The sequence below is a fragment of the Gossypium raimondii genome, chromosome 3 (assembly GCF_025698545.1).
Source record: "Gossypium raimondii isolate GPD5lz chromosome 3, ASM2569854v1, whole genome shotgun sequence".
In the NCBI taxonomy this organism is placed as follows: Eukaryota; Viridiplantae; Streptophyta; class Magnoliopsida; order Malvales; family Malvaceae; genus Gossypium; species Gossypium raimondii.
The window spans coordinates 62,906,235-62,925,985 of record NC_068567.1 but is presented as its reverse complement, the minus strand read 5'-3'; the positions used below and the strand labels follow the sequence as shown (position 1 = coordinate 62,925,985).

The following is a 19,751-nucleotide window of genomic DNA, read 5'->3' as shown; positions in this document are numbered from 1 at the left end:
CTAAAGGCTATCTATATACATAGATGTTGTAGCCTCTGCAACAATCAATTTAATACTAATTTCTCGTGTTTAGTCAAAGTTCACACAGCTTAAACAATAATAGACTATATATTTTATGTATTAAGTTTTGGAATATTTATAACTGATGTCAAACAGACCGAGAGTGCAACACCCTTCACACTTGCTTCCAACTTCACCTAGTATTGCATAGGATAAACGCCCGCACACAACTTAAAAGTTAAAACAATCTATTTTTACCTCTTTATTACTGTTATAAGTCAAACAAATTTCGAAAGTGACATATATGTAATGTGGGAAGCATGAGGATCCAGGAAAGGTAGAGGTAGGCTTTACCTTAAAACGTGATCAAAAGGAAAGAAAAAGGTCACCTCTCATTGGGAGAGGCCTTGAACAAGGTGTTCCCATTATGTCTTTACTACAACGAGGGAAATATAATTATAGTAAAAAGGTTGTTATGTTAGAAACTAATTTCTTCAGCTTATTTGCAAACTAGTAATATATTACATCTGATTTGGACATGATTTAAGTGTAATAATTCCTTTCCTTTTCTTTGGACATACCCACTTGTCATTAGTTAAAACGTTGTTTATTTTTAATAAAGTGACTGATTTCAACACCTTTGTGATTGCCACTATTCTAATTGTCCAACAAAGACTTAAAATTCACCAAAATTATTCTAACAGAAAGAAGGAAAGTGAAAAATACTGTCTTGTAATCCACGCACTAATAGCGAACAATTGAAGTGTAGTCCAAATCCAATGAAACAGCTTAGCTACACCTTGCCTCTTTCTTTAATTAATAATTTACCTTTGCATAAAATTGAGGAAAGGAATAGGAATAGGAACAGGATTCATTTGAATAAACCAAAAGCATTAACTACAGTGGAAATATTAGAATTTTTGCAATGCATATATTTTGCTTATATAAGATTGTTATAAGGTAAGGTCAAAGGTGCGGCTGAAGAGTGAGGATCCTTAACCTAAATCAAAGGCTGAAACGCCAATGAAAACTAGAAAGCCAACAACATCAGCAGCAAGGGGATCCTCTTCTTCTTCACCTCCTTCCCAAACTCTTCCTTTATTTTCCAATATGCCCCGAAAATCTTCTCTTTTCAAACACACCCTTATTGCTACCGTCTTCTTCCTCCTCGCCATCTATGCCTTCTTCTCCACTTTCTTCCACACTCCTCTTCCCCCCTCCGATTCCAACTCCGATTCTTCTTCTTTCCTGCTCGACCTCGGTGGTGTTTCTTCCCAGGAAAATCCCATTCCTTTTCCCGAAAGAGTCAAGGTTTTTATGTACGATCTCCCCCACAAGTTCACCTACGGCATCATCCAGCAGCACTCCCTCGCACGTGGTGGATCTCCCGTCCCTGAGATCACCACCCTTAACTACCCGGGTCACCAGCACATGCACGAGTGGTTCCTCTTCTCCGACCTCGCCCGGCCCCAATCCGACCGCCTTGGGTCCCCCGTCGTTAAAGTTACTGACCCGGAGGAAGCCGACCTTTTCTACGTTCCCGCCTTTTCTTCCTTGAGCTTGATTGTTAACGCGGGTCGTCCTCCTGGTTCCGCCTCGGGTTACAGCGATGAAGAAATGCAAGAACAGCTGGCGGAGTGGCTTACGGGGCAGGAGTATTGGAAGAGGAATAACGGGTGGGATCACGTCATTATTGCTGGGGACCCCAATGCGCTTTATCGGGTCGTGGATCGTGTCAAGAGTGCTGTTTTGCTAGTTTCCGATTTTGGGCGGCTTCGGCCAGATCAAGGGTCATTGGTGAAGGATGTCGTAATCCCTTATTCGCATCGGATCAGTACTTACACAGGAGATTTTGGGGTGAAGGATAGGACGACCTTGCTCTTTTTCATGGGAAATCGGTATAGAAAAGAGGTAATAAATCGTTTATTACAAAATGCTTTTGAAATCGATGTTCTTGTTGAGCAGGTTATGATACCATGTTGAATTTTAGTGCTATTTAGATTGGTATGGAATTGAAAGTTTTAGTTTGTTGAGGTTACAAGTATGGATATAGTAGTTAAGATGTAAACTCAGCTCAATTTGAGATTTAAATTAGGAAATCTAGGAGAAGAGTCAAAAATTTTGTTTTTGGAGTAATTACTAGCTTGTGCTTGCTTATACCCTGCTATAATTTGATCTAAAATTTGGTTGAGAATCATCTTGGAACTACTGTTTTCCCACCATCCTCAGATTGGGGCTTAAGTTTAACTTAAAATATTGCCATCTACATTTAACATAGACCTTGCAGTACTTCATGCTTATCACCAGTACTATTTTATTTGTCATAATTTGCTTTGTTGTCTTAGCCTACAGTTTCTGCTTTTGCTCTGAATATTTTTGTATCCTATCTAAAGCTGTACTGATAATTACGAAGCTTTTCCCTATTTTCTTAGCTTAGATACCTGCCCTTGACCTTTCTATTAAGAATTATAATACAGCTCCCTGGACACATGCTTGTTTGAAATCACATCCTATACTGAAGCAGATCTCGCATGATTGACTAGCATACCATGATCTATTGGTAATATCACATGCAAGACAATAATTTTAGGTGGACTTATATTCCTTGTTTGTTGGTCCTATTATAAATGCAGGGAGGCAAAATCCGTGATTTGCTTTTCCAAATACTTGAAAATGAAGAGGATGTTGTGATAAAACACGGAACACAATCCAGGGAGAATCGAAGAGCTGCTTCACGGGGGATGCACACATCAAAGTTCTGTTTGAATCCTGCTGGGGATACTCCATCAGCTTGCAGACTCTTTGATTCTATAGTTAGCTTGTGTGTCCCTGTGATAGTCAGTGATAGCATTGAGTTGCCTTTTGAAGATATCATAGACTACAAAAAGTTTTCAGTATTTGTGGAAACTACAACTGCACTAAAACCAGGATATCTTGTTTCATTGCTGAGAAAAGTACCTGAACAGAAAATAATTGAATATCAGAAAGCAATGAAGGAGGTTTGTGCTATTTTCACTGCCCTTTTTCCTTTTTCCATTCATTATTTACTGCATTACTACTGAGAGATAAAATTTATCCAATTACATCAATTCAATATAAATATACATTCATTTACACCTTGTAGTTTGTTTAGCAAATATCTCTGGTTAAAATTTCTTGGTAATGATATGGTTTTGATTTCAAAATTCTTGATCTTGTGGTTAGATGTGTATGGAAATCTATATATGGATTTGCAATCGATATTTGTTTTTAAGCAATTTCCATTGTTAAGAGTCATTGGTATCATTTTTCTGTCTGTTTCTGTGCTTGTGACTTGCAGCAGCATTTAGCCCCTTTTGTTTGTAAAAGGCACCAAGAGGAGTGTGGTAGTAAATTACATGCTCGGTTTTGATTTTTCATACGTTGTCATGCATCATCATCATCAAATAGTCGGCAGTAATCATAAAATCTCAAATTTGTGGATTCAGGTGAAGAGGTACTATGACTATACTCATCCAAATGGAACTGTTAATGAAATATGGCGGCAAGTATCGCAAAAGCTACCTCTGATCAAACTTATGATTAATAGAGACAAGCGGCTTGTTAAGAGGGAGTTGAGTGAACCCAATTGCTCATGTCTTTGTTCTAACCAGACAGGAATCATCGACTCCTTAGGATAAACATAAACTTTTGCTGACCCTTTGAAGTTCATTTCATACGTCAAATGTCTGTCCAAGTTGGAAGATTCGCTGGTGGAGCGTGCAGGCAGGCTTTTGAGGAATAATTTATTATATTATTACACCCATTTGCCTTCGCCTTTAGGATGTTTGTCTTCAGCTGCAGAGCTATTGAAATTTGCCTTTGCATGAAGACTTTCTTGCATACATTGTTGTGGAATATGTTTGGAATTTTAGTTATAGTTTTATTTGTAATTTGATTTGTACATGTTAGAAATACAGTACGTCTATATATACAACAGCTATGCTTAATTCTTTTCCTACAGTCTGCAGTCTTCGTTATACTAGGATTCAGATAACCCCAATGACTCCACAGTGGAAGTGGGGCGACTTTAAATGGGTTTTCTTCATAATAAGGCGAAGTTCATATTAGTCACGTTCCCCTAAATTATCTTATACCTTCATTCAGTTCTTCCTTTGGCAACTAATTACAAAACCATACGACTAACTTTTTTCACCATAAGTGACATAATTAAAAATTTTGGGACCAGACGGAAATTTATGTAGTTCAAAGTCATTTATCAAAGAAAATAAAACACCAATTGTAGTACATTGTCTTACGAAAAAAGGAGAGATAAAGAGCTGGATGGCAACATTTTGATGCCACCTTCACCTTCGTCGTTGTATTCAAATAAAACTCGCTTACAATATCTCAATTCAACAATTTTATTGTAAAACTAAAATCCAACCGTTGTTTGTCAACTGATAATTCTGAGTTCAAATCAGTATACCATATGTAAGGATAACTAAAAACATCAAATTTTCATAACAATTGTGCAGGCCAAGAGCTGACCAAACAAAATCCTACAATCATTTAACAAAAGAAATGAGACTTCAAAACCATTTTCTTCCTTGTTTCATTGCTTTCCTTTCAGCCCATATTTCTCCTGAATCACCACTCTCTCTGGGGAAAAAAAAAAAGAACGAAATTCACCATCCAGCAATTGAAACCATCATTTGTTAATTGTTATAGACAAGCTTTCCTGATAACAAATAAACCCCACTCAACCAATCAACCATTACAATCGAATAGCCAAGCAACAAAATGTGGGAGATTGAGTCTTCCATATCACTGAACAAACAAAAGAAACAACTTTGCTTACATTAAGCTAACCTATTGTCTTAAGCCTCAACATGTCATCAATCTAGTACCTCAGACACAAAGCTTGGTAAGTGATGATATGGAGACCTTTGCTGATCACATAGGCAAGTTATTAGATTGCTAGGAGATGGATAAAATTAGTCTGATAAAGAATGCATGAATGTCTTGCGGGCGAAAAACTTACGGACTCATTCATAAAATCATAAACCCAAAACTTCAAACTGGTTTCTTTGGAAAATTCCCTACTTCAACACTACTATATTACAAAATCTAGTTCATACATAATGAAAAATTTGCCTAATCTAGAAAGAGAGAAACCTGGGAGATGTAATGTTCTCATTTCTAAACAAACTAGAGTTAGGTAGAGTCTTACCGAAATGAGATGTGATCTTTGGTTGCAAATGCTTATTTTTTGACCTTCTTTTTTGCAGGCTCAGCCTTGCTCCTCAAATGTTTTCTTTTACGAGTTAAGGCAAACTCGCCAAACTTATGACCAACCTTGCCTTCAGTGATCTTGCAGCGAACAAAATTTTTCCCATTGTAAATCCGTACAGTTTGATCAACGAATTCGGGCAAAATGGTAGATCTACGCGAATAAATCTTCCTGTTTGATAAAAGACTTTTATTGTTCTTCGCCTTTGCCAAGAATGCATCCACAAACGGAAGCCTCGATAGAGATGGTTGTCTCGTATCCGATGAAACTGAAACCAAAAGTTATTCCCCTTATTCATATCAAATTAGAACTAACGAAAAAATAAAACAAACACTGGTGCAATCGAATGAGAGCTGATAATACCTGAGGATGAGGAACACAAGGTTCTTGAAATCTGAGAGAAGATTGAGGTTGGCGTGCTGCGAATTGGAGGATTGGCATGTGGAATCAAAGTTACATTGTTTTTCAGAGATGAAACTGATCGGAAATTGAAGGCCTGCCGAAGAACAAATAATTTCCCTCCCATTTTCTTTGTCGTCGATTCTCTCTACCGATCCAATACCTTTCTCAGTGAAAGTAGGGTTTATCGTCCTTCAGAAAACAAGACACAAGCCCCTTAGAAGGCTTCATATGGATCCATACAGATGGGTTTCCAACTACTGTCGAAACCCAATTTCTAAAGGTCACTGTAAACCAAGTCGACCATAGTGCCTCTCCATGCAGTCATGGAGAACTGAACCAAAATGGCCAGCTTTTAAAACCCAACTCACCTATTCGCTCCAAGCTTTCTTAATGTAGGCCTCTATAGCAAAGTCCACGCTCAGATATGTAGGTCAATGGGCACCCTTTTGATGGGCCCATATGAGCTCTAGCTCTTTGTTTTCTTGACTTCACGTTCTAGGGCTTTTGCACAAAAAGAGCTCAATGGGTCGGAGTTAAAATTCGGCCTTTAATGTAAGGAAGGAATCTTTAATCCTTATGGTATATAGCGTGAATGAAAATAGCAGTTGAGACTTGAGAGCAACCTACCGAAATTGACATATATATAATCGAGAATCTGCAAACTGCAAAGAACACTGCCCCATGCAAAATGCTAACAGACAATAGACAAAACATATCAGGCTATAGCAGATACTATGGTCCTCTCCCTCTGCCTCTCTTCTTCCAAGATGCATCCATCCATCCTCTTTAGTTTACTTGGTCTCTGTTCTCAACATCTGAATTATATATTCATTCATTAGGTGAACCCTGCGGGATTAAATCCGTTTAATTAAGCTATTTGGGTAACTATTGAAGACTACTGGTTTCAACTGACACAGTATGCAGAAGGAGAGGATACAGTACACCCAGAGATAAGAAAAGCGAATAAAATAAAATAAACGATTTGGTGGTGACTAGTGATGCCTATAATCTATGAATCTGACGCATACCAAGCATCACCTTCCATTGAGTTGACTATCCATTCTGACACTCTTCATCCCCTTTCCCATGTTGCCACCTTGTGTTTCTCTAATTCTTTAATCTCAAGTAAGAGCCAAAATTAATAATAATAACCTACATTTTACAACTAAACCTCGAGATTCTTTTAACTTCTAATTATTACCAACACTTTTGACTTCAATCATTCATTTTAAAATATTAAGTAAAATGGTTTTACATATTCCCTAGAATTACAGCTCAAGAGTTGAAGATTTGTGCTGCTGATCCAAGTTCAAAGATTTCACCTCGATGGAGCCATCAAACACCACTGCCACTTGACTTCAATCAATCTTTAACTTAAGGCGATAGTCCAAATTAATAAACCACAGCTCTCAACCCAACAAATTCTCTAAAATATTACTAGTACAGTTGTATAAGCATCTGTTGACAAATAGCTTTGTTAAAACAAAATACCCAAAGTCAAAACTCCAAAATATTTAATTAGCTAGAAAGGATCATCTAACCCTTACTTAGTTGGTCCCCATCCTCTTAGTTCCTCCATCAAACCTCTTTTTTTTCTTTAATTTGAAATCTCACTTTGCTATTTAGGTATTAACCCTGTTTACATCACCATTACCAATTGAAGAACGACAAGTAAACAAAACCCACCATATTTATTATGAAACCCAAAACAACCCTATATGTATACCCTCTCTTGTCCTTGTTATCTCATTTTCAACCTTTCTTTTTCCCTTTTTTTTTTTTTTTTTTTGGCATGAATGACCTTTTAAAATGAAATTGGGATGGCAAAGGCCGGGGCCAAGGGCGGGTGATGAAGGAGTAATGAACCGAATATCCACGTGGAAGGCATGAAGAGGATGCCACGCGGGGGTGGGGTGGGGACAGCTATTTGGTGGCTTTATGTTGGGATGAGGGTCGATCTATCTCTAGACTCCTAGACAAAGGCGGAGACAACGCTTTTAAGCCAGCCGGTAGAGCTGCCTGGTTGGCAGGTGGTCACATGGACACCCCCCCATGTGTTGTCAATACTCTCCACCCCATTATTGTTAGTATTTTAGACCAACACCTTTCCTTCTACTTAATAAATCAAACTCCCTATAACCATATATGTCAAATCTGCTATATGCTTTCAACATCATATTTTGGGATAAATATGCTATCGAAAATGACACCAGTTTGTTACAGAACATAATATCATCAGTATTTGTGATTTCTGATTCATCGATTTTGATTAAAAATCCAACATTTTACTAATATGCTACACATGTAAATTTTTTACTATTAAATAATAATATTTTAACATAAATAAAGATGAAAATAAGACACGCATAAATCGAGAAATGGTATTTTTTTTTCATGAGGAAATGATTCTTGGCAGGATATATTTGACAGGGTTCTTAGGAGTGGCAGAGGAAGATCTCTTTCTTCAGCTTTTTTTAGGCTGGTCTGGCTTGGTGTGTATAAAAGGCTTCATCAAAGTTTGTCTACATTGGTTCGGGTTATTTTCAAAGAAATTAAAGGAGTTGTAAGGAATATATTAACTAGATGTAAGGCAATTTTGAGAATGAGTGCTTAATGCAATTACTGTACATTAAGTTTGTAGTGTTTTTTATGGATGACTAAAAATTCTTACTTACCAAAAAAAAGGAATAGGCGATAAAGTTATGGTTAAATTAGTGGGAACGCTTGAAAATTAAGAAAAAGAGGAAGATGTGTATAAACGGCGTAAGAGGCGCGTGGGAATAGAATGTTTGTGAAAATGATCCTTCTTCTACAACCTCGGCATTTGCAAAAAAATAAAATAAAACTCGTAACCCCTTTTACACGCCTTTTGGCTCTAGATTTCAACTAAAATTATTATCATTTTCATTTTATATATTTAAGAACAATTAAAAAATTAAACTGATAAAGAGAGAAAGAAAAAGAATATATCTGGGAGATGCCGATGATGTGTTAGGCTTAATTTTGCATGATCATAATTGGCTTTGCCTCACACCGGATTCTTTACTTGCCACAGGATGTTTATCCTACTCTGTCAAAGCGGCGCTGGCCCATATTTTGTGGGTCCCTCCTGATATGAACCGAAGTAGTTCATGGATTTAGAGTCGATTTAAAAAAAAATGATTTATTTTATTGCTGACTCGACTTAAAATAATTAAATTTAAGCTTAACTTAAAATAGATTTAATTTATTAATTCGTCTAACATAAGATTTTTTTTATGTTTCCATTATAATTAGAATTATTAATATAGTTTTTTTTACAGAACTAACCTTTGGTAACTATTTTTCATTTTGATATTTAATTTTTCTATTTCATCTATCTCTATTAGTCGTATAACTTGTTAGCTTTTTCTAAATCGGCTCTTGAACTCTAATTTTAATAGTGTAATAATGTGACATTCTAAGAGAGAGTTGTGTCATCGCATTTAAAAGAATTCAAATTCAATGATCAAATTGGAAAAAAAAGTTTTTGAGACTATTGTATACCAAAAAGGTTCAAGGACCAAGTTTGAAAAAATTTCTAAATTTAGGGGCTAAATATTGTTTTTCCTTTTTGACATTTTTCCGGTTACTGTTCTTGTATTAGAAAGGAAATTGATTACATTTATTTGGGAGACAAACTCTCTTAAAAGATATTTTCATTGTTTATAAACTTAAATTTGAAATTTTACTGATTTATGTACGTTAAATGGTCAACATATGGATTCGCATCAAACATAAAATGTATATATAAGAACATTACACGTAAATTGTGTGTAATATTCTACTTGTATCTCTTTGGATAGATAAAATGAAATTATCCATTGGGAAGTTTAACACACAAATAATTGCCCTCATTGAGAAGTAAAAACAATGGCATGACGCAAGGGTCAAATGCTGAACTTGTTCCCGAAGGCTCCAGACAGCGACTAGTATATCAAAATTCACGTTTTTCCCTTTGTCAAAAAGGTGGGAAGATTATTTATTACAAACTCACTTTACGAGCAGAACATAATCAACCCTACTCACCGGCCTAATGGTAAAACATGTCGTAATGTATTGCGGGGTTGAATATCTTAAACGATTGTCGAAATCCACCTTGTAATTTGGAAATCATTCTCCATTAAACCCTGCTATATGGTTATTTAATTAATGACTTAAACTGTCCTTATTATCCAACATTTCATGTTTGGAGATAAGGTTGATAATTATGTTAATCATTTATGTATCATTGGTCTTTTTCTACTTTTTCTAGTAGCTGCCCTTCCTTCTTGTTTCTAGTAAAACTATACATAGATGAGTAGGGGTAGTAAAGTAAGGTGCAAAGTCGTTAGATGTTATTATCCAATTGAGATTATTATGTACCTTTCTCTTGTAGTTTTGTGGCACACAAATTCCTCTCTACACGACTTGAACTTTTTCTTATTAATTTTTTGCCAAATATATATATTTTTTTGCAAAATATGTTCAAACACGCCCAGCACATACCATTGTACCTTATATCTACTTACATAATTCAAGACAAAAATGTTAACGTACTAACATTTTGATTGGACCTAACACTAATTGTAATTGTCCTAAAAAGGAAAAAAACCAAGTGTAGATTATTAAAATAAATGGAGAAGATAAATGAAAAAGTTTTAATAATTTGGTGCAATTTGTTTTTCGCTACACCTTTTGCTATTATTGTAACTCAATTCTTTGTGGAGATGAAAATATGATTAACATAATGATGTGGGTAATCATTCACCACGAGATATAATAAATAATTTTACCAGTACTTGGACTTAAGGTTTCGCTGCGGTCCAATTTTTGGTAACGAGTCAAAAGTAATTATGATAGGATGCTTCTTGTACTTTGAATTAACAAAAGTGATCAGAAAGAGTCGACTAATCAACCCCATAAAATTGAAATTCATTCATTATCTTGTTATATTTACGTAATTGGGTATGAGCGGAGCAGACAGAACATGTGGCGCAAACGACGCCGTTGAGTTTCTCAGAAGAAATCGAAGGCGGTTGACTGTTCTTCGCTCTTTGGTTGGTAATACGATGCCGTTGATTGCCGCCTTAACCCAGGAATCTCCGGCGGCGTAACCGACCTTATGAGCGCGAAATTCAGTGCTTTAAAAAAAGGATGCGTTTTGACGTCGGCAGCACCGCGTTTGGATCCCAAGCGAGCGTTGGGGTCCTTCTTCAACAAGCCGGAAATGAGGTCACGCGCGTGGTGCTCAAGAAGGGAGGAAGGCGAGTGGGTTGGGAAAGCTAGAGGTTTTTTTACGATGTTGCGCAGCGTAAGCTCGTTGGATGGAGCCGCAAAAGGTGTACGGCCGTAGATCATCTCGTAGATGAAGATCCCGAAAGACCACCAGTCAACGGCATTACCGTGGGACCCACCGGAGGCAACCTCTGGTGACACATACTCGTGGGTCCCGACAAAGGAACGCGATCGGGCAGCCACAGGCTCCGCCACGAAGAATGGCTTACTTTGTGCGAGTGTTTCGATCTTCGACCGCAGTAACCTTCGGAAGAGGCGGGCGAGTCGGGTTGGTTGCGGACGGTTGCAGGACTGGTTTTGTGGCGGCATTGGGTCTGGTGAAGATGATGGAGATTCAACGGCTGGGATCGCGTCTGAGCAAAGTGAAAGGTCGAAATCTGAGAGCATGATGTGACCATCTGATCTGACTAGAACGTTTTCCGGTTTTAGGTCTCTGTAGATAATACCCAGCATGTGAAGGTACTCTAGAGCTACCAGAACCTCAGCTGCATAAAATCTGGAAAACAAACCACACAATAAATTATTAACTTAAAAGAAGTCGTTTTGCAATTGAAACGAAATCATGCAAAACGGTATGAGAAATTTTTCGCAGCTACCAAACATGAGAACAAAAGAAATTGATGACAAGCGCAACTCTTATTGCTGCTTGCATGGCAAATTGACAATGACATGGATCCAGAAAATAGGATGATAGCAAATTTTTTATGAACAAGTTGGTAAATTAGAAATAAAACAAAGTTTACAAGGCGACATGTAGAACAAATCTAAGGAAGATCATGTATAATTGTTATCACTTTCAAACTTTAGAGCAGCCAAAAAAAAAAGTGATAAGGTTTATTATTGGTGGTGGCTTTGCATAGCTGAAACAAACAGAGATTAGAATAAGTCTGGCTATGGGTTTGCAACACAAGGACACAGACACCCAGATTAAAGCATGCAACAAATGTCAATGTAATATCAATGGAGTTATGACTCAAAAAATCTGTGAGCTATGGAAGTAGTAGAAAAAAATGGTACCTTGCGGAGTTCAAAGAGAAGCGTTTTTGAGGTTGTTTATGTCTAAGAGAATGCAGGTCACCCCCTGAACAGTACTCCATAACTATGCAAGAGAAATTAGAAGCTTCAAACTCAGCGTACAAAGTAGGCAAAAATGGATGATCCAGCATCTTCAGGATCTTTTTCTCCATCTCAGCACGGTGAACTTTTTTCTTCATTACCAACACTTCCTTATCCACCACCTTCATCGCATAACAACATTTTTCATCCACGTCGGCCAGCCGGCAGAGGTAGACAGTTCCAATGTCGCCGGAACCTATGTGGCGTAAGAGTCTAAAATCACGGAACGTGAGGCCGGTTTTGCGGGCGAAGGTGACGGATCGGATAGCGGAGTAAGCGAAGTCGGAAGATCGGTGAGGTTTGAGAGAAAGGTTTTCTGGGTTGGTCCTAGATGTTGGAAGAAGCTCAAAAGAGAGACGACTAAAACTGCTACAGCTTTCACTACTCATTGAACTTTGACTCGATGAATTCCTTGTTTCTGAACTCAACTCACTTTCTGACTTGCGTTTGTACTCGAACATTTTATGTTCCTCACCCTGATTTGCTCACTGGTTTCTCTCTAGAGAGAAGAAACAAAAAATCTGTGAACAAGAACAAGTCAGCGGTGGGTGAAAGCAATGAACTTTGAACCTTTTTTTATTATTATTGATGAGGATATAGTAAATCGAATCAGATGCCAATATATAAAGGAGAGCCGAAGGGAAGAGCCAATGAGTTGAAGAAAAAAAAGGAAATCACAGCGAGTTTGAAGGGAGAGATGGGGTGCCCAGGGAACAAAAAATGAAGAGAGAAAAAAAACATAGAAGAAATAAGGATTGCACTTGCAAAAAAAAAAAAGGGATTAAATGCACATACTGAAAGCAGCAGAGGCAGAACAGGCTTTTTTGTTATAGGGGCTGGCTGGGACCTGAAAATTAGGATCTCTGAACAATACCCAGTCCGTACGCAGGAAGATCATCGACCCTAACCCAACTAAACAAATGAAGAAGAAGAAGCCTTTTTGGACTTTCTTTGGTTTCTTTTTTTTGGTTAGCTTTGAGAGAAGAAAGGCAAATGGAACTGAGAGAGGGGGGGTTGGTTGGTTAGGGGTATTTATGCTTTGTCAATGTACGGACACGGAGATTATACGAGGCTGTAATTAGCGGTTTTTAACTTTTATTACGCCATCAACTTGGTCTAGGGTTTACAATGACATACATACATGTGAGTGTGAAATTTTGAAATAGGAGATTTTACTGTTTACCTATGAGATGAGGCTATAACGTTTTCCTGTGGTAAAACTGGTAGACCCTGATAGGACGATGCGTTTGGTTTCTGGCACGTGCGACTGGGTGTTCGTCACGTGGCAGAGGTTGCGTTTTAACTTGACTACCTTTTTTTTGCTTTGGAATTTTAAACGCGTGTGGTTTCACAGTTTTGGGGGTTTCTGCAGCTTACGTGAAGCTCTCCCTGCATCGCTTTTAACTGCCACTTCAATTTTATTCATTCACCATACTACGTCGCTGCATACAAAATTATTGAGAAGCTGGAACATTGAATACAACTTTTTAAATAATTTTGTCGTAACTAATAACGTAACTCTGCAAATACGGCTTCTCTCTAATGCATTGAATTTTTGGCCTTTGAATGGAAAATCATTATTCTATCAGTGGACTGCCAATTATAAATATCCCAACAGTAATATTATAATATTAAATTCCTAGTAAAATTATTGAAGCCGGCATTAAAGTCATTGTGTAAAAGGTTGGACAATGATTCACCAAACAGAAAATAATTTCTTTTTTGCAGGTTATGTTAAAAAAACATGGCTAACATTGACAGCTGAAGTTAGAACCGTACCGTTGGTTGAGGACAGAAAACTGAAATCACACATTGACACTGCAATTGCTTTATTCTATCCACACATCCACTTTTAATTCAAAGCACAAATTATACTAGTTAGCCACAAAGTATACTTCTTATCAGACAAAATCCTATTCCAACTTTGCCTCTAATATACCAGTGATTGAATTATTAAATATCTTTGTAATTAATTGAAGAAAGCAAGAGGCATGACAGGTTTATAGAGTGATAGCAAATTTGAGACGGCCAAATCAAACAGTGCATGCATGACATGTGATGTGAGCAAAGGCTGGGCTTGCATTGTTGGAACAACAGTTGGGGCTGAAGAGTGAAGGGGGACCTTCCTTTCATTGATGGGACTCCAGCTCGGGTCCCATTCGAAAGGAACAAGTCCCTGATTGCCTAACATGATTTCTGCTTTCATTTCATATATGTATATAGTACTAATATTTTTCATGAATATTGGGTTGTAGTAGATAGGAAAATTTGAAATCGATGCAAAAGAAAGGGCCCCATGAATAAGTTAATGCGGAAATTGAAACTTGGGTGCCGTGGAAAAGGCCAGCATAAAGTGCTTCCGACTAAGTGGAGCTGCTGTGCTGCCCGTGCTTCTTTGTACCACTCCCATCGCTTTGAGACTCAGACTTTCTCCAAAGCTAGCTCAAACACCCCCCCCCTCATTCACGGGACTTTGCTTCTGCTCTTATTTACCCTTAATACTTACCTGCCTCAATTCTCATTTAAAACAACAATACATAATACACAGAGGCAAAGTACAGAATTTTGTATTAAGAGACTGCGACAAATTTATAAATTTTAAGGGTCAATTTTTAAAAATTTATGCTTAAAACTTAAAAGAATTTATTTTGAATTATTAATTTTAGTAGGGACTAAAGATTTCTTACTAATCAAGCAATGAATTTATTATTGAATCAAATGGTCGTATGATTTTTGATGAAATTAACGTATCTTCCATAGAGTTTGTCCCTATTACTAAATATTTCTTACAAATCAAGCAATTAATTTATTGTTAAATCAAATGATTGTATGATTTTTGATGAAATTAACGTATCTTCAATAGAATTTGCCCTATTTCTTACAAATTAAGCAATGAATATATTATTGAATCATATAGTTTTATGATTTTATTTACAATCTAATTTTATAATTTTAAAATACAAATCTTTTGTGTAAAAAAAATCTGAAATAAACATCATTGGCATTACATTTGCATGGAAATTAAGATGCGGTCCAATTTGGATGGAGACCTAAAAAGGAAGCGGCGGGGGTCAATAAATGTTACTTGTAGGCTTTAAACTTGGTCTCAAATTTGATTTTTGCTAGATTGCCTTTTTTTTTTTCTCTATCCTCAACAATAATTAAAACACCTAAAGAAGATTTAACCTTCAGCTTAAAGTTATCATTGAGATTACAAAGAAAGATTTGGCGATGAAATTAACGTTATGAAATGTGCTGCCTCTTGACCCGACTAAAGATTCGGTTCATACATTAATTATTCGTTTCTCAAATTAATTTACATTATTTCTTTTGTCTTTGTCGTGTCATGTGTTATCAAGACAGTCTCGTTCTATGTTATTTAATTAATCTTCCAGAAGACTTTTGCTAACATTGTTCCTAAAATATTTCTTAAATCTTAATTAATTTATTATTCACAATAACATTTTATATTTGTTGATACAATGATACAACAAAAGAAGAATACAGAGAAGAAGAAAGTGGTTGTTGTAGATGTCGAGTCACCTAATCAGGGTGAAGAACCGAAGATTATGGAGAATGACGGTGAAGAAAAGATAAACATTAGGAGCTAAAAGGGTGATGGCAGAATGTAAGCTTAGTACTCTCAAAGGGTTGACCTTTTTTTCATTGTTCCTAAAGATATTTATAGGCAAGAACCCCGCATGATATGGTGTTAACATGTTTGATTTATCATCTAACTATTATTATGGAGTGCTTGGGAGGGACGTCTTTGATGGGACGAGACAAACCCTATCATTCACTCTGACTCTAATAGGATAAAACATTTGACTAATGACTTTATGTTCCCAATGAAGATAGGTTAAGTCATTTGTTGCCCGAGTAGTCATTTCGGTAAGGTGAACTTGTAGGTGACCTCTTGACTTACTAGTGGTAAACTTATTGTTGAAGGATTTCTTTGACTAACAACGTGTTGGGGTACAACAATATTCAATATAATTATTAATAATTTATAGTGTGCTGCATATAATATTTATTTAATAACGTCTATAAAGCCATTAAAAAAATCTTGAGAAGTATAGTTTCATTAAATAATTTTAATAAACCCTAGAATAATAACTAATCCACGGTAGAAGATGCATCTATATTGTATAGTAGATTATTATATTCCACGGTCTCCTATAGCATTACTACTAGGTATTAGGGATGTTAATACCTCGTTTTTCATTCGCAAAATTAATTAATTCTAGTTTAACACCATGACTAATGAATTTTGAGGTATAAAATGTATGGAAATGTTTTATTCAAGAATTAAAGGGTAATAAATAAAATAAATAGAGTTTATAATGTTGATTTAAATTATATTAATTACGTTGGTAGATAATTGGGGTGAAGAAGATTACTCATTGTTTATATACGAAGTTTACGTATGGTAAGTGTGTTAACGGAGCCTGATTAACAAGAAATGTCTATTGCTATGGAAGATGAGTAGTTATAACTTATGATTTTGGATGTGATTGGAATGCTTGTTCTCGTAATCATAGGTTTTTAAGTGAAATCAATGTGATATGTCGTTTGTCTATGTGTTATGGATACATGATATCAATGTTTATCAAGGAGGTAATTCATTCAATGACAGGCAAGAATCATAACCACCAAAATATTAAAATTTCATTTTTAATGTCTTAAAAGTTTTTTAAATTATAAATCAGTATAATAATAATTTTATATTTTACCCTCTAAAATGATAAATTTTCAACTTAATCCCTTTAAAATTTTTAGAATAATAACCCTTTTAAAAAAATATAATTCAAAGTTACGAAGCAGCTGTTTTGATGTAGGTGGAGTCCCCCGGCCTCGGTCACAAGTCCAGCATGCCCCCTAAGTCAAAAATGTTGATTTAATCGAGAATAGGTAATTTCATATCAAAAAATTATAAAGTCAAATAAGATGATGATTTCCAAATGAGAAATGGCAAGTCTGGATGATTGGAAATGATAAAAATTAATTAGAATGAGAAATTCAAATCCCAGGATTCGCGATGAATGCATTGAATTTGCAGCGGCAACACTTATGTGTACACGTAAATTAAATAAACTCATTTCTAGAGGGCCGTCAAAGGAAGCAATAAAATAAAAAAATAAATGATTGTAATAAGAAAGAGAAGGTGAAATTAGTTAGTAAACAAAATAGCAATATTCCCGCTGTTTTGATAGGCCGACAATCGGACAAGTTGTGTTCACTTCCACTTCAGATCACAACAAACTTCCTCTTCAACATGAAAGAAATTCAATTAAATTAATATGCTTTGGTTGAAAATCATGACACCAGTTTAATGTTTTTTTTTTTTGTGTGTGTGGGGAATATTAGATTTGTTTACGGTAATATTTTAGGTTCGAAACTTCAAAAAGTAATTAATGTATGAATTGGACAACCCAAAATTGGAAAAAAGGAAACTTGTGGGGGTGATTCTTGGAAAGACAAAGGTTGATGTCTCCAATATTGGCTGTTGTTTATTATTCGCTTAATCTAATCAAAGTCATGCTTGATGTATTATTAATCACTGGTTACCCATCGAACTGCTAGATTCTGTCCCACTCCATAGATTTAAACCATTAGTTTGGGACTCGGGAGGGTTGAAGGACAATATTTTTTTAAAAACAATTGTTCAAAAGATTTAAATTTGTTACATATATGACTGTCTCACTCAGCCATCTTTGTCAATCACTTACCTATGCTAACTATACCTCTTTCGCTATAAGCATTGTTCCGATTAAATTTGAAAAATATATAAATTAATTATTTCTAACAATAATATCACTTCGACAAGACAATTATCACTTATCATTACATGTCCTATAACCTTGGTGAGGTTATATTACGCACCTAATTAGGAATTGTGAAAGCGGCAAACAAATCTATCAAAATGTGACATGTGATAAAGGAGACCAAACTTATATAAATAACTCTTTCAACCCCAAGTAGGGAGCATGTTTAGCAACTCCCTACCCTAACCTTTTTTCCTTAAGCTCCGACCTAAACAAAGCAAACCATCCTCAATCTCCACCACACTATCCTACTCGCAGCTTTTTGGTATCAACAAGTTTGAATTAATAATTTATTAAAGACAAAACAAATACAAGCTTTCTTAATTAACCAATCTAACTCCATAGCTTGAATTGCATCCAAGAAAGCAAATGCGTATTGTTAGTTAGTAATTAAAAAGCATATATAAATTCCTTTTAACTAATAATATTATCAACGTTGGCCCTCACATTTAATAAGTTGCATGGTTCCTTCAATAATTAAGCAGCTAAGCTTCTCTGAAACAATATTTAGGCACTTGGCAGTATAATATAATATACAAGACATGACATAAGATATCGTTTCTTTAGTTCCGATCTCGACTGTCTGGTAAGTCTTTTTATAAAGCAGTGTTGGATTCTACACAAAAATATGCTCAGCTCGTAAAAGAAGCTTTATATATTCTGACTAACATTAATAATTACAATCTCTGTAAACTTAAATTGGATCTGGCTATGAAATAATTCCCAGGTGATATCGTTCAGTGAGAAAAATATATATAACAAATTAGGGGGCAGATTTCAAAAATCGAAATTGTGATATGGCATGGTCCAATTGTCTATAATGTAATAACATGTAAGTGACATAATCCGATTATTATATATATGTATGATAGGTTTTTAGGATTCAAAGTATTAATTACTTGTATTCTTTTTCTTTGTGTGTGTGTGTGTGCGTGTAAAAGAGAAATATTTATTAAGCATAAATAATAATAATAAAAGTAAGATTGGGTTGAAAGCAATGGGAATCAAAATGAAAGAACAAGAATAGACAGAAATGCTGAGGACACATGGCCATGGGGTTTATAAAATTCAATTAAAAAGCTAAGACTGCCCGACCCTTACTAAAGCTGAAGAACTAAGACGGATCAACGTAAGTAGGTAAGTGCCGGGCCTCATGCCAACCTCACTTCACTCTTTTATTTTCTTCCGATATATATTTTTGTAACAATAGTATAGGATTAAATAAATATAAATTATAGTTTAAATTTTATATAAAATTTTCAAAAATGCTTTTCAAGCTAAACCAATTTTTTAAATTACTTAGTAACTTATTTTTAATATTTTATTGTAATTCAATTTTATATATTCCATATATTATAATATTAACGAATTTAAATATCATTTAATTTTTTTTTTACTTTATAGCATTATGTTTAAAACAATTATTTTATCTTCTCAAAAGTATTTTTTGACAACAATGGTAAACACTATCAAACTTTTTAAAAGCACTTTTCAACCTTAATGATAAACTAACCCTTATACATGTGTTGGGGTCAAGTAAAAATACTATAGAGGTCCTTGTGCTAAAAGTTGGGTTGCATTTTGCTTCTCTACTCAGAAAATGGACAAATTATTGTTGTACATTAGATGAAAGAGCAAATTGGTCCTTTTATTAAAATTTTCATCAATTTCTATGGTTAAAAGTTTATCCTTGTAAGCCAGAATGAGGTACACGTGACACGCCATTTTGGTTACTCTGTAAATCTCGTCAATTCTTAACTATAAAAATAGATAAAATTTTCAGTAAAAAATATTGATTTGATTTTTAATTTAACATATAAAGACGAATTTATTCATATTTTGAGTCAAGGATGTAAAATAGA

General features: G+C 35.4%; 2 protein-coding genes and 1 long non-coding RNA gene across 4 annotated transcripts; 1 reads left to right on the top strand and 2 right to left on the bottom strand.

Moving 5' to 3' along the window:
• Positions 1–955: 955 nt before the first annotated feature.
• LOC105795525 (probable arabinosyltransferase ARAD1) lies at positions 956–3,981 on the top strand. The gene is made up of 3 exons (XM_012625202.2): positions 956–1,911; positions 2,634–2,999; positions 3,468–3,981. The coding sequence occupies exons 1-3, from the start codon at positions 1,024–1,026 to the stop codon at positions 3,657–3,659; spliced, it is 1,446 nt and encodes a 481-aa protein (XP_012480656.1). The 5' UTR covers positions 956–1,023; the 3' UTR covers positions 3,660–3,981.
• A 307-nt stretch (positions 3,982–4,288) lies between these two features.
• On the bottom strand, positions 4,289–5,876 carry LOC105795529 (uncharacterized). The gene is made up of 3 exons (XR_001134263.2): positions 5,615–5,876; positions 5,192–5,519; positions 4,289–4,620 (listed from the first exon to the last, which is right to left on the bottom strand). It is a non-coding gene; the product is annotated as an uncharacterized LOC105795529 (long non-coding RNA).
• A 4,670-nt stretch (positions 5,877–10,546) lies between these two features.
• On the bottom strand, positions 10,547–13,076 carry LOC105795526 (protein kinase PINOID). 2 transcript variants are annotated; one of them, XM_012625206.2, is made up of 3 exons: positions 12,860–13,076; positions 11,966–12,585; positions 10,547–11,444 (listed from the first exon to the last, which is right to left on the bottom strand). In XM_012625206.2, the coding sequence occupies exons 2-3, from the start codon at positions 12,523–12,525 to the stop codon at positions 10,670–10,672; spliced, it is 1,335 nt and encodes a 444-aa protein (XP_012480660.1). In that variant the 5' UTR covers positions 12,526–12,585; positions 12,860–13,076; the 3' UTR covers positions 10,547–10,669. The 2 variants fall into 2 exon arrangements, with proteins under 2 accessions (XP_012480660.1, XP_012480657.1); XM_012625203.2 differs by having other exon boundaries at positions 11,966–13,076.
• Between the last annotated feature and the right edge of the window lie 6,675 nt (positions 13,077–19,751).

Excerpts from the sequence above, each read along its gene's own strand:
- LOC105795525 (XM_012625202.2), top strand. The coding sequence starts at position 1,024 with ATGAAAACTAGAAAGCCAACAACATCAGCAGCAAGGGGATCCTCTTCT. Across the intron at positions 1,912-2,633 it reads GAAATCGGTATAGAAAAGAG|GGAGGCAAAATCCGTGATTT; the intron begins GTAATAAATCGT and ends TTATAAATGCAG. Across the intron at positions 3,000-3,467 it reads ATCAGAAAGCAATGAAGGAG|GTGAAGAGGTACTATGACTA; the intron begins GTTTGTGCTATT and ends TTGTGGATTCAG.
- LOC105795526 (XM_012625203.2), bottom strand. The coding sequence starts at position 12,525 with ATGTTCGAGTACAAACGCAAGTCAGAAAGTGAGTTGAGTTCAGAAACA. Across the intron at positions 11,445-11,965 it reads TTCTCTTTGAACTCCGCAAG|ATTTTATGCAGCTGAGGTTC; the intron begins GTACCATTTTTT and ends TTTGTTTTCCAG.